This window comes from Henckelia pumila, chromosome 4 (genome assembly GCF_033568475.1).
Source record: "Henckelia pumila isolate YLH828 chromosome 4, ASM3356847v2, whole genome shotgun sequence".
In the NCBI taxonomy this organism is placed as follows: domain Eukaryota; kingdom Viridiplantae; phylum Streptophyta; class Magnoliopsida; order Lamiales; family Gesneriaceae; genus Henckelia; species Henckelia pumila.
Genome location: NC_133123.1, coordinates 13,265,615 through 13,285,479, shown reverse-complemented (window position 1 = coordinate 13,285,479; position 19,865 = coordinate 13,265,615). Strand labels below are relative to the sequence as shown.

At 33.1% G+C, this 19,865-nt stretch overlaps 3 protein-coding genes across 4 annotated transcripts; 1 reads left to right on the top strand and 2 right to left on the bottom strand.

The window, feature by feature from the left end:
* Positions 1-4,704: 4,704 nt before the first annotated feature.
* LOC140860504 (protein FAR1-RELATED SEQUENCE 5-like) lies at positions 4,705-6,258 on the bottom strand. The gene has a single exon (XM_073263513.1). The coding sequence runs from the start codon at positions 6,256-6,258 to the stop codon at positions 4,705-4,707; it is 1,554 nt and encodes a 517-aa protein (XP_073119614.1).
* Positions 6,259-10,546: 4,288 nt separating this feature from the next.
* Positions 10,547-13,037, top strand: LOC140864505 (pyruvate dehydrogenase E1 component subunit beta-like). Of its 2 annotated transcripts, none has more exons than XM_073268732.1 (4): positions 10,547-10,878; positions 11,183-11,361; positions 11,460-11,503; positions 11,980-13,037. In XM_073268732.1, exons 1-4 carry the CDS (start codon positions 10,782-10,784, stop codon positions 12,950-12,952), a joined length of 1,293 nt encoding a protein of 430 aa, XP_073124833.1. In that variant the 5' UTR covers positions 10,547-10,781; the 3' UTR covers positions 12,953-13,037. The 2 variants fall into 2 exon arrangements, with proteins under 2 accessions (XP_073124833.1, XP_073124835.1); XM_073268734.1 differs by having other exon boundaries at positions 10,552-10,878; positions 11,258-11,361.
* Positions 13,038-15,232: 2,195 nt separating this feature from the next.
* Positions 15,233-16,687, bottom strand: LOC140866549 (pathogenesis-related genes transcriptional activator PTI6-like). The gene has a single exon (XM_073271565.1). The coding sequence runs from the start codon at positions 16,398-16,400 to the stop codon at positions 15,459-15,461; it is 942 nt and encodes a 313-aa protein (XP_073127666.1). The 5' UTR covers positions 16,401-16,687; the 3' UTR covers positions 15,233-15,458.
* Between the last annotated feature and the right edge of the window lie 3,178 nt (positions 16,688-19,865).

The window sequence follows — 19,865 nt, the reverse complement described above, 5'->3', positions numbered from 1 at the left end:
CTCCCCAAAAATAATTTCAGGATCTTGCTCTGGAATAATGCCTTCGATGGAATTACAACAAAGTTCATTTACAGCTTTATTCACTTTTAATGATGCATTTCACTCGAAAAAGATTTCTCATCCCATTTGTTGCCCATGATCGAGAAATCGGGTCAGAATTCGGTTGCCGCTTCAAAGCCAGGTTCGTTTCCCTTTTTCCACGTCGGAAGGGAAGAAACCCTGAAGAAATCTGAGCTCAGGTAATTGATTATGTGATTCGTCATATCTCGGATCCTCATCCCTCCATTCAGATTTAGATCTAGGCATGTTTACTTCACATTTTTAAAGTCTCTTTTTTTTACCACAGCAGTGGCCAACCACCGACCGCCCCACCCTCGTCTCACCACCACCGACCGTCGCCTGTCACCATCGGTACTTTATGTGAAAGATATCTCTCATTTTAATCAGTTGAATTCATTATGTATGAAATTTTGTATTAATTTTACTTGAAAATTAAGAAATATCTCCACACCTGGTTTTTTACTTCACATTATAATGTCGGTTTTTTTTACCACACATGGTTGTCTTTATTGTTTCTCAAAATTCATTAAATAAATTAATTAATATGTAGATAAGTAGACCTTTTCCAACACATCCATACAAAAATCTTAATTTTATTAGTTCTCGTTGAACAATATTGAATAGGTTAAATGAAAATAATTTATTTTCTATATTAGTTTCACCAATTTTGTGACTAACTTTGTGATGGATTAGAATTCTTTCAAAGATCACTCGATGTATTTCCATTTCCAAACAGAATGGTTGTGTTTTATAATGAATGTGAGTTTATTTTCTCAATATTAATTTTTCTTTCCATATTCTTACCTGTAAATAGTTATATATTGATGTCTACAATATATATATATTAACTTAATTTGAGATATCATATATTAACTATTAATATATTATCAAACATTTTGTATTTAGTTGAAGTTTTGTTCTTGGTGCCGGAATGACAGTTTTCGAAATTCCTTCCATCAAACGAAAAGAGACCTGAATCACGCCGGATAGTCCTGAATCGTGCTGGTAGTTCTCTGGGCTTCTATGTTTTTTTCGTTGTCATAGTTTTCTTGGAGTATATAACCAAATGATATTGATTTGAAGAAATATGATACAATGTTTTTAAAACATCCTTTCAACAAATAGATAGTAACAATACTTATCAATACAACTAGGAGACTTGAGCATTTAGAATGTTCTTTTTTTTCTTTTATTCTCTCAAGTTTAGCTTGATTGAATCATGAGCTCTATTTATTCGAATTGGATCAGTATCAACTCATGCTTTAGATAGTAGATTGGGTATCTTGTTTCTGGCCTTGACGGTTACCAATTTATATGGGTTGATTTTTCACTGTGATTGTATATCTTGTTTCCTTTTTTGTGGATCTAGATAGTAGATTGTGTATCATGTTTCTTTTTTCTGTCCTTGATGGTTACCAATCACAAAGCTGTATTTATACATATATATATATATATATATATATACATATTCATTTTTTCGCTTGTATTGATTTTTCACTCTTAAAATTTGTGTCCAAACTGCTCTGGAACTATACAGATTTCCTATCCACTCTGCTGCGACACTTTTTTTAGTATATTTTTTGTTCCTGTTTGAAGGTAAGCATCTCCGAGGACTGGATACTCCGGAGCGGTTGGTAATGAAGGACAATGATGAGATACATCCAATGGAGTTCAAAATGAGAAGAGCCGAGAGATTTGTAATATAATTTGTTTGTCAAGAAATATGATCCCTTTTGATATTATTTTCTTTAGCTAGCCGTTTATTCACGTCCGTGTATTGGATTTTTGTTGAATGAATTCTTGGATCATATTGGTTCATTTCAAATCCCAAAATTATTTATCAATTTTGCAATGCATAAATTCGGTCCTACTCATTAATTAATATTTGTAAGTAGTTGTGCTCTGTAAAATGAACAAAACTGAAGCAAAAGCCAAGCCAATTGCTGCTTCTCTCATGCTTACAGAAGCTTAAGTAGCTGTGCTTTGTACTTTAACAACTGAAGATCTGCAATTGAATGGTTTCTTTATGCAGAATGTTGCGGCCTTATTAGTTCTGGGATTGTATTCCCGTATGGAAAATGAAAATAATTATCGGTTCTGTATGTCTTCATTAATGCTCCCCTTGTGTTCGATGATTTTGTATTTAAGATGTTACCAAAAATTGATCCAGAAAAGCATTGTGACTACAAGACAAAGCGGCACAAATTTAAAATTAAAATGGTTTAAACATTTCGATTAAGCTCGAATTTAATAGTGGTTACCAGAAACAAAAAAAAGTAAGCTGTACAACCGTTTCCCTCCCCAAAATCAACAAAAGAAAGTCAAGGTTCAAGCTAAATAAAGTTTCTTTTCTCACTCGAGAGCTGGGAAGTTTTGGGTTGGGTTCTTGCTATTTCTTTACCTATATACAACACAGCATCAGAACATACATTTGGACTGAAAAAAATTGGAAAATGCACGCCTCTGTTTCATTGCAAATTCCAGAACAGAAATTGGAGTGAAAAAAATTCCATACACTTCCAACTAATTTATAAAAGTAAATTCCAAAACAGACATTTGGATTCCAGAACATAAATCCCATACAATTTCAACTATTTCTTAACCAACTTTTGACAACTTCTCCATTAAGAATCCAAAAATGCTCTTGCTAAACAAGAGGATGTTCTTGGCGACGAGACGACTGCTTAGCACCACAGTGGGTAAGCTGCTGTTCTTTCTCCTTTCTTGATCTATTATCAGCTCTCCTGCCAGCTGCCAACATCTCCATTCTCTCCCAAAAACCAGAATTCACAAAAGCAACTAGTTCCCAAAAAACGCTCGCGACTATAACAATTCTGAAAAGACCAACACATCAAATGAGATATCAATTCAAATGAGAGGAAACAAAGTCACACAATTGGTTTCAAATCTCTTCTCCCAAAAAAACTAGAATTCATGAAACCGACTAATTCCAGCGAGGAAACAAAGTCACAAGGAAATGGAAAAATCAATACTGAAATAACCACAAAACACATGTATTGCAATCATTTAAAAGAATATTATGTTGAACATTTCAACTCGGGTGCACAAATTTGTTCAAAACCAAGATCATGAAAACAGTGCACTTACGCAACACAATAACCAGCAGTAGCAACTGACAAAAGGAGATTACATATGACAACAAATGCAGGATCATCATGTGCCCACTGATTCTTTGTTCAAAACCAAGATCAAACCAGAGTTCACGAAACCGGCATACATTCTAGCGCAAAATACCATAATTCACGAAAACAATTATGAAAATACCAACACAGCAAAAACAAATCTTTTACACCACCTCATCTTTATTATTTTAGCTTAAATACAAAATAAAGAAGCAAAAAAATTACCTTGAGAATCCGAGACATCGCAGCTCTTATATCGAGCTATTATGATTACTATCATTGTGTCCCTAAAAATATTTTTTTTAAAAAATGAGATAAATTTATAAACAATTTAAATATTCTTTAGCAATTTTTCTTACTTGGAATGAATGAAGATTCTCAAATTGATATGAGAATGAATTCATTTGGCCATGTGAATTTAAGTTTGCATCACTTTTCTGCATTTGAAATACACAAATAAATGTAAGATGATGAGAGAATTAGAGCGCAGTAGCACCCATCATAATGAACTAGAAGCACTGTTGCGCTTTAGATAGAGCGCATCAGCACTCCATATGCGCAGCAGAAGCGCTTCCCCATCCTTTAAAAAAAGTTAGGTGTTCAATTAACCCAAGGCAAAAGTTAGTAACAACCCAATGATATATTTGGTTGACATGAAATTGAGATCCAGTTGATGCAAAATCAAAGGGATGATTAATATTGATTTGTGAAGGTGGGACAGTAGCATTTTGACGTCGTTGGCACTTTGTACTTTGAGAGGGTTGTGAACTTTGACCTTTGCCTTTGGTTCCCCTTGTATCTATATCATACAAAATAATAATTTAAACATAAAAGAACTAAACACATAAGAAAGATCAATTTACAACTTAACTTACTTGATCGATCACCTTTTTCCTTTCCTTTCCTTTTCTTATTTTTAACATCCCAATGACATTGTATGTTTTTATTTGTGATTCCTCTTGACTTCACTCGGGGAGGATTAAGCACGAGTATGTCATCTAACAGGATATTTTCTTCAACAAATTCGTCGCCACAAACTTTCGGATCTTCCAACTTCAGATTTTCAAACAAGCAATCTATTTGTTCCCTCGCACCATCTAGAATTTTTGTCAACATATTTCTGGAATTTTCATTAAATTTACATCTCATGCTCAGAGCATATGTTGATCTCATGATTTCGTTCACAAAAACAGTCTCAGACTCACGACCACAGCCACTGCCGCTTCCACTTCGACTTTCATCCAGAAAAAAGTCATCAACTCTGTTTTTTGCATTTTTCATCCACCTCTTTTTCAAATATTATTTTGGTAGAAAATTCACATTCATAAGATTGAAAATCATCAAAATGTGCTTGCAAAGTATTCCCATTGACTCAAATTTTTGACAACTGCATTTTACTTCAAACGTTTGCTTGTTAAATAACACGTGTCTTACCTTTGAACTCTCATCATGAGATTTTACTTTAAACCCGAGAGAAACTTCACTCAAATCGGAGGGCATCTCAATACCGCATATTCAAAGAATTAATAAATTCTAGTTCAAAAAGCTTGTACACGTTGAGTGTATAAACATCTGCCGCAGAATTCAGCAATGGATTATTTTTTAGCATCGTTGGAGCTTTCATGTGATGACAGCGCGTATCCTCGACTTTTTCTCTCTCACGCCAACTTTTTTGGACTTTCTCGTAATTCTGCACAAAATCATACAATGACATGGCACTGTTACCCACTCTCTTCAGCACTGCATTTGTCCCCTCACTTCTAGAAGTTGCCAAAAGACCAGCACTGAACCTATGACTGCTAAATACAGTAGCCCATTTGTATCTTAAAGCATACATATTATTCAACCACTTATGGCCACTAAGATTGTATTCTTCATTCATAATCCTCCAGGTAGATTCAAATTCTTCCTCCGATTCGCAATGACTCATGCATTTATTCCACAATCTTTTAAATCTCGAATCACCATTCAAACTCCCAAAGTGTGACAGAGCATTTTGATTGATGTGCCATTGACATAACCGATGGTGAGAATATGGAAATACTGTTTCAATTGCATTCATCATAGCTTGACATTGGTCTGTGAAAATTATTTCAGGCTGCTTCCCTTCCATAGAATCAAGAAAAGTTTTGAACAACCATTCAAATGAACTCTCAGTTTCATCTGACATGAATGCCAAACCAAACATCACACTTTGCTTATGATGATTAATCCCAACAAAAGGAGCACAGATCAAGTTGTAACGATTGGTTCGATATGTGGTGTCAACTGATAAAACATCACCGAAATACTCAAAATCAACTTGACATCTCGAATCCCTAAGGAAGAAGTTCATGAACCTATCATCATCATCTAACTGCACGTTCCAAAAAAAATTTGAATCCTTATTTGCCTTATTTATGAAATGATGAAGTAGCGCAGAAGCATCCCCATTCTCAACTTTTGTATGCTTTTTCATACGACTAAGGTGATTATATACATCCTTTCGGAGAAAATTCAAATTCTGTGACCCTTGGGCTTCATTTTCCATATATGAGACAACATTAGACACAGATATCCCCGCATTTACCATTGCTTCTAAAGTGGATTTTTGTGCATGAGAAATATTACGTGAAGATCTCAGCAGATGCCTTTGATCAACAGCAACCATGTCATGATTATGATCAACAACAAACCTACCAACCTTCCACTCTCCCCCTTTTTGTCTGGTTATTCTGAGTTTAGCTTTACATTTACTTCTACTAGTTGGCTTCAAGTAAACAGGAACTTTTTCATTAGAGCGTTTTTCATCTTTACTGTCTTCACATGAACACTCAAAATATTTAGCTTGCAATTCAGTTGTACCAGGAAAATAACGTTGATCACCTTTTTTAACACTAAACCCTTTAGCATGTGCATAATTGCAATAAAGTAAATAAGCATCTTCAACACTTCTCACTACTTCTCCAACAAGTAGTTTACTCTCCAATTCATCTGCAATAGAGTTGGTAGATGATACCTCGACATTTTCAGGAGTTAGATTTGCAACTTCAAACTCTTCGTTGTTGTCTACCATCAAGCCTATAATTAAACAAAATTTTCAAATGTAAATAAAAATAATAATGAATCAAAGCTATGTGTCAAGTTATAAAAAATTTAGAAATGATCATGTAGAACAAAATCAAGTTGCCTTCCTCATAGCTTAATCACCACTTTCTTCAAAAGAATCGATCAATACTTAAGGTTGGATAATATTAATTTATATTGTTTTTAGGATTTCTGCAAAAATGAGTGTTGCACATAGCTCATGCGCTGTTGAGCACATTGATGCGCGTTAGCGCATGAGCATGCGCTGTTGGGCATCAATGTTGCGCGTTTGCGCATAGCTCATGCGCTAATGATGCCCAACAGCGCATGCTCATGCGCAAACGCGCATCATTGTGCTCAACAGCACATGAGCTATGCGCGAACGCGCATCATTGATGCGCAACTGAGCACTATATATTTTAAAAAAATTATGCCCCCGAATCGTTTTGGGTTTTGGTTGTAGCGTCCGGGTCTCACAAGAAGCAAGGCTCAAATCACAATATACATACACCACGATGAGTTACAAAATCACAGAACAATCACAAAACAAGAAACACTTTGAAAATCATGACAGAGAGAAAGAAAAACTCCACACTCACTGTGTTTTTATGAGCAACAAATTCTGGAGTTCACGGATGACTGTGGATTGAGCGACTCAATAGAAATCTAGAATTATTCTTTGCTAGAGATGCCAAGAGTTTTGAAATATGGAGTTCTTCTTCCCAAGCTATGCGGAGAGTTTTGAAAAATTGAATGATCCGATGATGCAGATGGAGGACCGGACGGCGACGGGAGGGATGACGAGAGACGGTGGGTGTGTTAGCCAAGATCAAGAACCAAATTTTTTTTTGAAAGTGAGGCGGGAGAGATGAGAGATGAGAGATCAGAGTTTAGCGCTAAGAAAACAAAAATCCTAAATTTTTATCTCACCAAAGTTAACCTTGGTCAAGCAAATCAGTTTTGTAATTAAAAAAAAACACGATTTTCACCATTATTGAGTTTAAAAAATTTATGCCACGTGTCAAAAATTAAATGGATTTGGGCTGTAATTAAATGGATTGGGGCACAGCCCAAAGGCCAGCATAGACTTTCCCGCTATTTACATGTCCTAAACTGCTCCCGTTTTTAGAGCCCCTCTGAATTTCATAAATTTTTTTTGAAAAAAAATGTTTTTTCAAGCTCTGATTTTAAGGTTTTGAAAAATTTTCGAAGGATTGTTTGTAATAGATTGTGCTTTTGTAGAAGTGATTAATTTATAAATTATAAAAAAGTTAAGAAAAATTAAAAGTTGATAGTGTTTGGAAACAAATGTGAAAATCTAAAAATCAAAGTTTGGTAATGTTTGATAAATAAGTTATTAGAATTATTTTAACAATGATCTTCTTATTAGAATCACTTTTGGAGAATCATAATCACCACATGACTAGCTTTTGAATTTCAATTAAGTTAAGCATAAGCTAACACATAATCTAGGTTTAAAAAACACACAAAAATGATTTTTTTTAAGCCAAAAGCTAACAATCACTTTTTTTAGTGAAATTTGATTTATAAAAGTAATTTTTTAAGCACTTAAATAACCATCCAAACACCTTATAAACTAAAAAACGCATTTTTTTTAAAAAAAAATATTTTTTTGGTCTGATTTTTTATACCAAACGGGGCCAAAATGTTTTTTTATAAAATTTTTACACAAAATTTTGAAAATTATTTTAAGAATAAAAGTGAATTTTAAACAGCTAGTCTATTTATGTTTTTTTATGTTTGAAAATTCATGTGAACAATTATTAAAAAAATAAGATTTTATAGTTAAAAATAATTAAAGACCAATTTGGTTATAAAAGTATTTTGCTTTAACAAATACTTTAAAACTTTTCGCTCATAACATTAAAAATATTTTAAAAAGATTTGTCCAAATCGGAGCCAAATTGATTTTGAAAAGTAGATCATAATGCTGGCCTGTGCCATTTTCAATTCCTGGACAATGAAACATGACACGAAAATCTTGTTAAAAAAACAAAAGGAAAAAAATATTGACAAGATCTATATGTTTTTTTTAGTGAGATGTTAGCACTATCATCTCAAATAATATTATAAAGACGGAGTATGTCTTTCGACACAGGATAGAATATCCCATTAAATATAGGCAAACAAGTTAGGCATCAAATAATATTATAAAGACGGAGTATGTCTTTCGACGCAAGATAGAATATCCCATTAAATATAGGCAAACAAGTTAGGCAATGCGGTAAAAGTATGTGTCAAAGATAAGACATTGAATCTTTTTCATATATATCTTGATTTTATTTTGTATTTGACTTATAAAATCTTAAAATAAGTTTTTGTTAACATCATTTTGTAGGATCGAGCTATTGTCGTCTTACCAAAAATTATAGCGGCTTATAACGATATAACTAAAATCTTTTAAATATAGGACAACTCAAGCGCCACGTTTCAGTTGCTCTATCCAGCAGAAACAATAATTTTCTTCAATTATTATATTTTTTGAATCAATTATTCGTATGATATCGATCTGAATCACATACTAATCACTTGATTAGCATGAAATTAACTTAATTAGAAAAATAAATGCAAAAACGGAAATCAAAACATCAAATCGACAATATATAACCGAGTCAACAACTTAAAACTCAAATATCAAGTATATAACCATATCAAATATGACAGAAAACATGAATAACCTTATATTGAACCAATGGTAACCTTTGCTCCTAGGTCGTGGTCACCGACTGACCCTGATCTATCTCATGAACAACCTGCAAACTGTCACGTAGAATAGGATATCAAAAATAACAACAAGGACGTCAACGTTAACACCAAATACATAATGTATGAGTATATATTTCTATATGCAATGCATTAAACATGAATACTCGGTAGTCAGATATCAAACTCTAGAATAACATGCTCAGACTATGGGAGCCACAAGTTTGTACATGCTGCTTCGAAGATCCAGTAGGTGTCATACATATTAATTTCGATCTTGGACTATCACCATCATGGGTAACCACATACGTTCTGTCGATCCAGTGAATGTCACATGATATCCTATCGTACAAAAAAACTAAAAATGAACGATCCGACACAACTGGTTATATCCGAAAACTAACATGTTCAACATTGTATGCAAGTGACTCATACATAACATGACAAGATATGCATCAGATGACATATAATAATACAATACATACTCAGCTAAATATCTCAGTCAATACTTACGTACCTATAATCACTGGTCAAGGAGTACAACAACCTAATGTCCAGGCCCACATGTCAAGCGAATATTATTATCATTACTTGTCTAAAAGACTTAACTGAGCTAGTGACTACTCCAAATCCCAATAACTACTAGGAATCCAAGTTTATACAAGCATTTGTCGTTAGGCAGCTGTTGTCGAGAGCCCACAACCTGAGCACAGCTTCGCTATAGTTCCAGTAGCACCATTGCACATATTGTTTTATTTCGTAAAAGTTTGATTTTTGTTAAAAATTATTTATTTTGTTTACTAAGTATACTTTAAATTTCTACGATCAAATTATATATAAGCGATATTTTTAATTCTATGTTTAAATTAAAATTTTAATATAATAAATTTTAAATTTTTATTTAATTATTTTATAAAAAATAAAAAAAAATCAAATTGGATTAATCGGGTTAGTCTGATTCGAGTTCACCATTTTCGAGATGACTTTTGTTCGGTCGAATTCGGGTTGAGGAACCTTCAATAATCCGAAAAAATTAAAATAATCCAACAACTACGCTAACCAAATTTGTAATTAAAATAAAATTTATATTAAAAAATATAACGTAAAATAAATGTAATCAACATATGTTTATTTAGGTTAACCAAAATTTCTATAAATATAACTGATCAATCATTTAATTTTTTTGATTTTTTTCTCCTTAATAATTTTTTTAGCTGGTCGTGAAATTCGAAATTAAAAATTTGACTTTTTGAGAAACAAAATCACCATATTAATAATAAATAAATAATGATTTTATAATTAAAACATTTATTAATTATATAATTAATTTTTTTAAAATAAAGAAAGAAAACTTGGTACATGGGGACCTGCAAACGTGAAGGTCCACGATTACTTAAGGAGGATTGCGGTATTTTTGCAATTTTCCATTATTCAAATTAATTTTGTAATTTTTTTATTTTTTTAAATTAATAATAAAAAAAACCCCTTTGCTTGATTATAACTCTAAGTCACTGTTTTTTTTGGCAAAGTCATGAAAACAAAAGTGGGATCCTTTTGTTGTTGGCTTTCCATAGACACGGATATATATATTTTTTGCACGAACTCCTTTAAAAATAAATTTTAAATAAGTAGAAAAATGCAGCACCACACGATTCAGAGTAAATTGTTTTGAGAACTGAAGAGGATATTTTCCAAAAGTGGATTTTGTTCCAAGGGATAAAAAGAATCAGCGTATTGCAGGAGAATAATCACGCAATTGTTTATTGTATTCCAGTAAATTGTTTCTCAATGGCGACTTTGATTATGCAAGGGATGGGGTTGGCGACTGGTTTTTCGTCTGCCCATTACAAAATAGCTCATCCGGGTTCCTGCAGAACTCTCCCAGGTTTTTATGTTCGTTGATTCTTTTTTTCTTTTTTATTCTTTAATTCTCGAGCTGGGTTTTGTTAATTATGTTAAAAGAAGTCTTTTTTCCCCTCGAATTACATACATGTGTAATAATTGTTCTCTTTCTTTCTAATTAGTGGTAGGATGCCAAAGCTGTTCCGAATTCGGCATAGTAGAATTTAATAAAGCTTTACATTTTTTACTGTATTTTAAATCTGTTCGTTTCTATATTTGATTGCTTGTTCATGATGTCTCATAATCAAGTTTTACATTTTTATGTCATTTCGGTGTATTTTCTGAAGTTAAGCATGTCAAACAGTTTACTAGCAATGTAAGCTTGTTCTTTGTTCTTTCTGTCTACGAATCAAATTTTTCAGAGAGGAGAGTTAGCTTCTTTGTCATTAGATCTGATGGAAGTTTGCCCTCTGGCTTAAACGGCGACAAGAGTAGAAGGGGAGGGCTAACGACTAATGCGGTTTCAGTAATTTTCGCATCCTTCTCCTCGTGCGTGGAATGCACTCATGATCCGCTTGTTTGAGTTCTCTTACTGTGTGTGTATTTTGCTTCTCTATGTTGTAGACAAAGCAAGAAAAGGCAGCGGCTTCTACTGCTTCCAATCCGGGGTATGCTTCAGAAATTTATGTATCTATTGCATATATTGTCATGTGGATTTGTTTTTATCTTGCCATTGATTTTACTTTTATTCCGTAGTAACAATCTTATTTCAAAAAGGAAAAAAACACAAGAGTGTTGATAAACACCAGCAAGATGGACTCTCGTTCTGTCGAATGTCAGTGTTATCGTATTACATACTTTAAAGCAAACAAGCAACGCGATGATATCCTCTAGTTATTTACTGTAATTTGCCTCTGATTGTAGTATATGATCACGGTGTTTGCTGAATATTTGAACCAGGGTGAACGGATGCTTTAATGTATCCATGTATACGTATGTTTATAGCTCTCATGCATAGGAATTGTTGGAAAAAAAATAATTTCTTGATCATGCATGGTACTTTAGTAACAAATTATAGCCTTTATCTGCCTTACATCTAATTGAGATTACATGATCAAGTAATAGAATAAATTTCTATTCCCAGCCATGAGCTTTTGCTTTTTGAAGCTCTTCGCGAAGGCCTCGAGGAAGAAATGGACAGAGATCCAAACGTTTGTGTAATGGGAGAAGATGTTGGCCACTACGGTGGTTCGTACAAGGTGACCAAGGGCTTGGCGTCTAAGTATGGAGACCTCAGGGTTCTCGACACTCCCATCGCTGAAAACTCGTTTACTGGCATGGCTATAGGAGCTGCCATGACCGGCCTACGCCCCATTGTCGAGGGAATGAACATGGGCTTTCTCCTTCTAGCGTTCAACCAAATCTCCAACAACTGTGGCATGCTCCACTACACATCTGGTGGTCAGTTCAAGATACCAGTCGTCATCCGGGGACCTGGTGGAGTAGGCAAACAGCTTGGAGCAGAGCACTCTCAACGTCTCGAGTCATATTTCCAGTCGATCCCTGGGATTCAAATGGTTGCTTGCTCAACACCCTACAATGCCAAGGGTTTGATGAAAGCTGCTATCAGAAGTGATAATCCGGTGATTCTTTTCGAGCATGTCTTGCTCTACAATCTCAAAGAGAGGATACCAGATGAAGAATACGTATTGAATCTTGAAGAAGCCGAGATGGTCAGGAAGGGGGAGCACGCTACGATTCTAACTTACTCTAGAATGAGGTATCATGTTATGCAGGCTGCCAAGACTCTGGTGAACAAAGGATACGACCCCGAGGTTATCGATATCAGGTCACTGAAACCCTTTGATCTTCACACCATCGGGAATTCTGTGAAGAAAACTCACCGCGTGCTGATCGTGGAGGAGTGTATGAGAACCGGTGGCATTGGCGCCAGCTTGACAGCATCCATAAACGAAAATTTCCATGACTATTTGGATGCTCCGATCCTGTGTTTGTCATCGCAGGATGTGCCGACTCCATACGCTGGCGTCTTAGAGGAATGGACTGTAGTTCAACCGGCACAGATTGTCGCTGCATTCGAGCAGTTTTGCCGGTAGCAAAATACAGTTTCCTTTGCTTTCCAGTAACAAACACCTCCCCTTTTGCAAAACTTATTCAATTAATGAGAAATTTGATTTTAAAGTCCCATATTTCACAATATTCTTTCATTTTCAATAATAAAATAAAACTGAGACTGTAAATCCGCATATTTTAACTGCTACACTATACATATTAATGAGTTTTCATTTTTGTCTAAATAAATAAATTAAGTTGGATGAATCAAACATCTTATCAGTCAAAACAATACAAATAAAATAAAATATATACCATGTATTTGTCACATAAATGTGAAGTAGTGCGATATGTTTCACTTTTTCTTGACAATCACATGACTATCTTAAATCCAATCAGGATTCCATGGCCATGGCTCCTTCTTTATTATTATTATTATTATTATTATTATTATTATAGACAGTTCGTTATAATACCAATAATTTTACAAAATATCATCTTCCGTTTCTCAAATAAATAATAAATAAAACGAAATGGTTCAAATTTGCATTATTAATAAATGTCATGAAAGTAAAATAATCACTAATTTGTATTATATCAGATTTTTTTCAGAAAAAAAAAAAGGAAATTGTGTTTTTTGGGTGTCCAAAGTAGGGGTGCAAACGAATCGAATCGAGTCGAATAATGGTAAAATTTTAAGGCTCGAATTCGGCTCGTTATAAGTATATGCGAGTTCGAGCTCGATTCGAAGCTTGATAATTTCAAATATTTTGACTCGAGCTCGGCTCGAAATTCGGCTCGAAATATTCAAACCTATTCGTAAACTATTGTTCGGATATTATGGTTCGAAAAGCTCGAATGTTCGAAAATGTTCGAAATGTATATATATTTAATATATAATTATATTATATTAATTAAATATTAAGGCTCGCAAACTATTCGCAAACTATAAAACAAAATAATGTTGGCTCGAGTTCGATTCGTAAAAAAATTCAAACATGTTCAAATTCAGCTCAAGTTCCATAAGTTCGAATACAAATCAAATATTTATCAAATAAGTTCGAAAAGCTCGTGAACCTGTTTGATTCCATTGCATCCCTAGTCCAAAGGACATGTGCAAGGGGTGCCGACAAATCGACATAGATTGTACGTAAACACAGACTAAAGGTACGATAGCCGTACTCACAGTTCAAAGTTGACATCTCAATTCATGTTTTTTTTTTTTTTTTTTTTGCTTAGAATGAAATAATTACTTTTCTATAAAAAGATTTAAAGAAAAAGAAACAATTTGTTACCTAATTCGACATAGGGTCGATTTCACATCATACGTAGTAAAAACGATAATAATCCAATTTCTTGTTTATTATTTTCTCCGTTCTATATATGTTGTCTTCTTTTAGTTTTCACACGAATTAAAAAAAATTTATTAAAAAAATAAATTTTATATAAATTTCCTATTTTATCCTTATTTAATATATTAAAAAATGATTGCACAATTTTCAAGGTGTAGTTAATAGGGGTATAATAGTAAAGTAGTGTAAAAAAATATTATTAAATATGGTGTATGAGTATGACTATATATTTGGGACAAACAAAAAAGAAAACGTAAACAATATAATTGGAACGAATGGAGTATTATAAAGTTGGTCTACTTGAATTATAGGCTTGTATCATATCTATTAGTTACATTTTTTCTATTTTGGATCTGTAAATCATTTATTGGGTCCTTTTTTTATTTCGGACTCGTAAATCGGCAATTATGAAAGCAGCAAAGTATCTTAAAAATCATTAGATTACACGAGTCTCGCGTATTTTCTGAGAAACCCACTTTTAATCTTGAAATTTTGTCGCAGTTAATGAGTCGAATTTCGAAATTTTGTTTAGTGCCTACCAAACTCTCTAGCATTCGTTGCCTTTGGGTCTCTCTTACATAAGTAAGTTTGAAGTGGTATTAGATTTTGAAAAAAAAAAAATTTAATTAAGAAATTATGGATTCTACTTGTTTAAAATTTTGATTAGTACATAAACCTAGTTAGGCTGAATATGAGATATTTGTATTAGTTTTGGATTTGATCTTTTATCATTGGATGAGCAAAATCAGTATTTTGAACCTTTGGTGGCTTTTGAATTTGGTGTTATGTAATGCAGAGTCGTTACATCATATGGATCCTCGACGTTTTATCACTGCAGAACATCCAAATTCATTCTAGCAAGCGAGATTGAAAAAATTTGAAATTTGAAAAAAGTTTCTCAAACTAAAAAGGCAAACATTCATTTTCTTCGAGGATCGTGACTCATTTTTACTAAATTGATTGCTCATACCATAAAATAAAGATATTAGGTCACATAAATTAAAAGACAATTCATAAACTTACCATAGAATCGCTACAAATTTACAAGATTTTTCCAAGAAAATACCCAAACCAATGCTACCAAAATTATTATGTACCATTTTCCATCACAAGACTTATTGCGTACCAAAAGATTCATATTTCCTTCAAAACTTGCTCAAGTCACCAATCAAAAAGGTCCAAATCCCCACTTGCCATTTCAAGTCACCAAGAATTGATCTTCAAAGAACTCATTAACATCCCATGTCAAAGACTCAAAATCACCCCCTAAGTCGATCGTATCCCCGTACGTATTTTGCTCCGGCGGGGTGATTTCGTCGTACATCAACGGCGAAGGAGACCGAAAATCGAAATAATCCTTCAAAAAACATTGATCCAACGGCAAATAATCGTCGACCAATTCGAAGTCGTTGTTTTGTTGCGAGACCGGTTCGAACAAAGTCTCCCCCATTTTTCTGAACTCGGACCGAACCAAGGCGACGTTAGACCGAACCGGAGCTTTATTGTTATGGCTAAACCTTAAAACAGAGGTGGGTGAACAGAGATTCTCGCAAGACTCCTCCTTTCCGGAATCATAGCCGGAGACGGAAGTCAAAACGGCCTCCGCCGCCGGAATCTCCCTATCCGGCGCCTTCATGAAATTGGTCAGAGCATCCGGGCCGCGTATCTGGATTGCGGCCCTGTCGTAAACCAGCGCCGCCTCCTCCGCCGTGTCGTACGTCCCCAGCCACACCCTCGTCCTCCTCGTCGGATCACGTATTTCCGCGGCCCATTTCCCCCACGGTCGCTGCCTGACGCCACGGAACTTCCTTCCCCCCGCGGCCGCTGCCGCTGCCACCACCCTCTGCTCCATCACCGGCCTCTTTTTCTTCCTCCCGAGACCCCTCTCCTCAGTAGCTCTCTTGCTGAACCCACTCCTCGTCTCCATCCTAACCTCAGTCACATGCTTCCTCACTCGGCGGAGAGCCCCCATTTCACAGTCGTCGCCGGAAGAATCAGTAGCATCACAGTCAGTGACAGAAATCCTGACCAAACGCGGCGTTCTGGCGTTTTTAGCCGACGACGACGACGGAGGAATCAGCACGGTGGTGAGAGTCTTATGGACCGAAAACTTGACGGGTTGGGAGTATTTGGGATCCATTCATGAGAAATAAGTAATCAAATGAAATGAAATGAAATGATGAGATGAAGAAGAGCAAGAGTAGTAGAGTGGTAAATATGGGAATTCAAAGCAGTTAAATGAGAGGAGAAAAAATCTGAGTAGGTTACAGCATAACAAGGGAGTGAAAGAGTAACTGATGCCGAGAAATACAAAAGTGTGAAATGGAGAAAAAGAAACAAAACAAAAAGCAAAGCAGAAATGAGAGTTGAGAAATGCATTTGTATAAGGGTGGTGAGACCCCTTAATTGTTGGGATCAAAATTCATTTATAATTTAATTTAATGATAGACGAGACGAGATCAGTAGTGATTGATATTTTCTCTTTTTATTTATGAGATGAGATGAGAGTAAAATAAAAGTAAATATAATTATTAATTTTAATTAACATTTGTTTTGTAATTGAATTGTATGTAATACAAGCAGCCGCATCCAACAGGGCACCGACTCATTGAACGTGAATTACGAGGAACTTGGGCTTCAAGCAAAAGAAACTCATCTTCTCACACCTCGTCATATCACCCACAAAATGCGTTGAATCAAGGAAATATTGTTATATTTGACTCGGGTCTTTTTTTTCTTTTTTTTTTTCTTTTTTTTTTTTTAAAAAATATAATTAATACTTATTGGGTTTTTTATTTTTTATTTTTTAAAAAACAAAAACAAAAGAAATGTCTCAGATCTTTTATTTTCGTGAAGGAATAATTCAAACCTACATAAAAAACTAACTGGTTGGTTTCGCCTCAAGATACGTAGACCATCCATCCATCGCTTGGATTCGTTTGACTCCAACTCCGCTCAAAATATACTTTCTCGTTTCAATTATATAGGTCGCGTTTCTTTTTTTTTTTATCTTAATATATAGGTATATATATCATATTTAGTAATAATATTTATACTTCTTTACTAATATACTCCTATTAAACACATTTTGAAAATAGTGCAATCATTTTTTGAATACATCAAATAAGGATAAAATATAAAGTTTGTACAAAATCTGTTTTCCCAATAATTTTTCTTAATCTGTGTGGCAAAAAAATAGGTGTATATAATCGGGATGAAGGAAATACAACTAAATTTCAAATCAATTCTATCAATTTTCGCTTATGTTTCGCGTTTGGATGGATAGATTTTAAATCTTTGAATTTCGATTATAGCTTTTATTATTTACAATGCAACATAGATCAAATCTTACATTCATATCTTACTTATTTACACTGTTACGATTTTAAATTACACCTTTTTCGGTTGAAATTGAAATCTACGTGAAATATTATACTAATCTGTAAATGTTCTATTTGAATTTTATGGTTTTGCTCTCACTTTTCTTAACAATAAAAATACATTTGAAAACAATTAAATCCATTTATTTAAATGTGTTCTGGTTGTAAGTAAGAACATAAACTTCAAATTTACTCCTTACACGTTTATATAGTTAGACTCATACCCAATATGAATCTAATGAATCGGTCGAGAATATATATATGAGAACTTTTCAGTTGCCCAACAATATTTTTCCACCTCGTCCCTGACCACTAAAATCTGGTACTGGGTTTTAGTTGTTTTTTTTTTAATTTTTCGAACAACTAAAACACGGTAATGAGTTTTAATAGTCGGGGACGAGTTGGGCATCAATGATTGGGCAGCTGAAAATTTTTAATATATATATATATATATAATTTTATTATATAAGACCAATATAATTTTTTTAAAAAAGGATAATTCACTTTTCTTAACCATATTAGTCACTTATTTAGTATGATCTCATATTAATCAATTATTTACGTAATAAAATTTTAGGATTATACTTTTTTCTAATTATTAAATTTTGATATTGAGAGTTCTAGAAGGAATAATTTTTTTCAAAAAAAAAACTTAGATTATGATTTTTTTAATATGCCTAAACAAATGATGATTTTTTTTAAAAAAAAATGTATTTACACTTTTTGTTTATATTTAAGACAATCTATAGTTACATAGCTAAATGCAATGTGTCCTCTTATTTTTAAGAAATCATTTATGAATAGATTACTTATGTTGTAAATTTGACTAGTTTTATGTAATTAATATTAACGTATACATGTGAAACATACATATTAATTTACAAATTCATTTCAAAAATTTTAAATTATATAATTTATAGTTATAATAGATATAATTAAATTTTTTGTTAGATATAGTCAAGAATCAATTAGCATAAGACATTTTTTGCGGGTAACAAGTAGAGAAAGTACACAAAGAAAAATAGAATTAACTCACAGTCAGACTTGAGGTAATGTTATTTCGTGTTAGATAAAATGATAAATTATAATTTAGTATTTTTAATAATTAATAAAATAAAATAATATTGTTTATAAAAGGTAATATAATAATTTAAATTTAATGATTCTATTAATTTAAGATAAATAATTAATGATTTGATTGATATAAGATAAATAATCAGTGGATGGATAAATAATATGACAAAAAAACTTAAAATTGTATAAGACAAGTTATACAGATATTAATAATAATCAAATCAAATGATACCTTAAATGTTCATGGCCACACAATTGAGAAAAAATTCAAATTAATAAAAAATATTAGGACATTCTTGATCCATAAGAGATTAAGTGATGTCAATTTTTACTAAGGTTTGCAGTTGGATTGATGAATTTGGAATCTACGAATTTCGATTATAATTTTATATTTTATAATAAAACATAGATAAATCTTAAATCAAAACTTTAATTATTTACATTTTAGTAATACAAATTAGAATAGATTCGAAGTTTATTGTGAACTTGAAATACCCTCTAATTAACATGCAATATAATATAATAATAATAATAATAATAATAATAATAATAATAATATATTATTATTATTATTATTATTATTATTATTATTATTATTATTATTATGTAAGAGATGAATTTGATGTTTATAGTTTCACTGTGTCGTGTTTGTATTGCATAGTTTAATGTCATTTTACTGTTGTTTTGAATGCATTTGTGTGTTTTAATTAAGCATTTTGTTCATATTTCATATTTTGTGTCTACATTACATGCTCCCGTGTTTATTTTCCAAGACGTGGCATTTTGAAGAAAAAATGGACAGAAGTAATCTCGATCGATCCGCCAATTTCCACCGATCGAGCGAGAGGAGCATGAAAATTGTGTCAGAGTTATTTCCGCTCGATCCGTGTTTTTCAACCGATCGAGCGGCCGGAAGAACAAAAGGGAGATTTGAATCAGAAACATTCTCGCTCGATCCGTGTTTTTCAACCGATCGAGCGAGCTGCGCAGTTCGGGAAAAATCTCTTAATTAGGAAACTTTATTTTTGAGGACTCTAGTCTATATTTAAGACTTTTATTTCATTTTTTGGGATTATTATCAAACTTTTGAAGGGTAGAACACCAAGTATTCCTTGGCGGCTAGATTTTGTTCTAACTTTTCTTAGATTTCT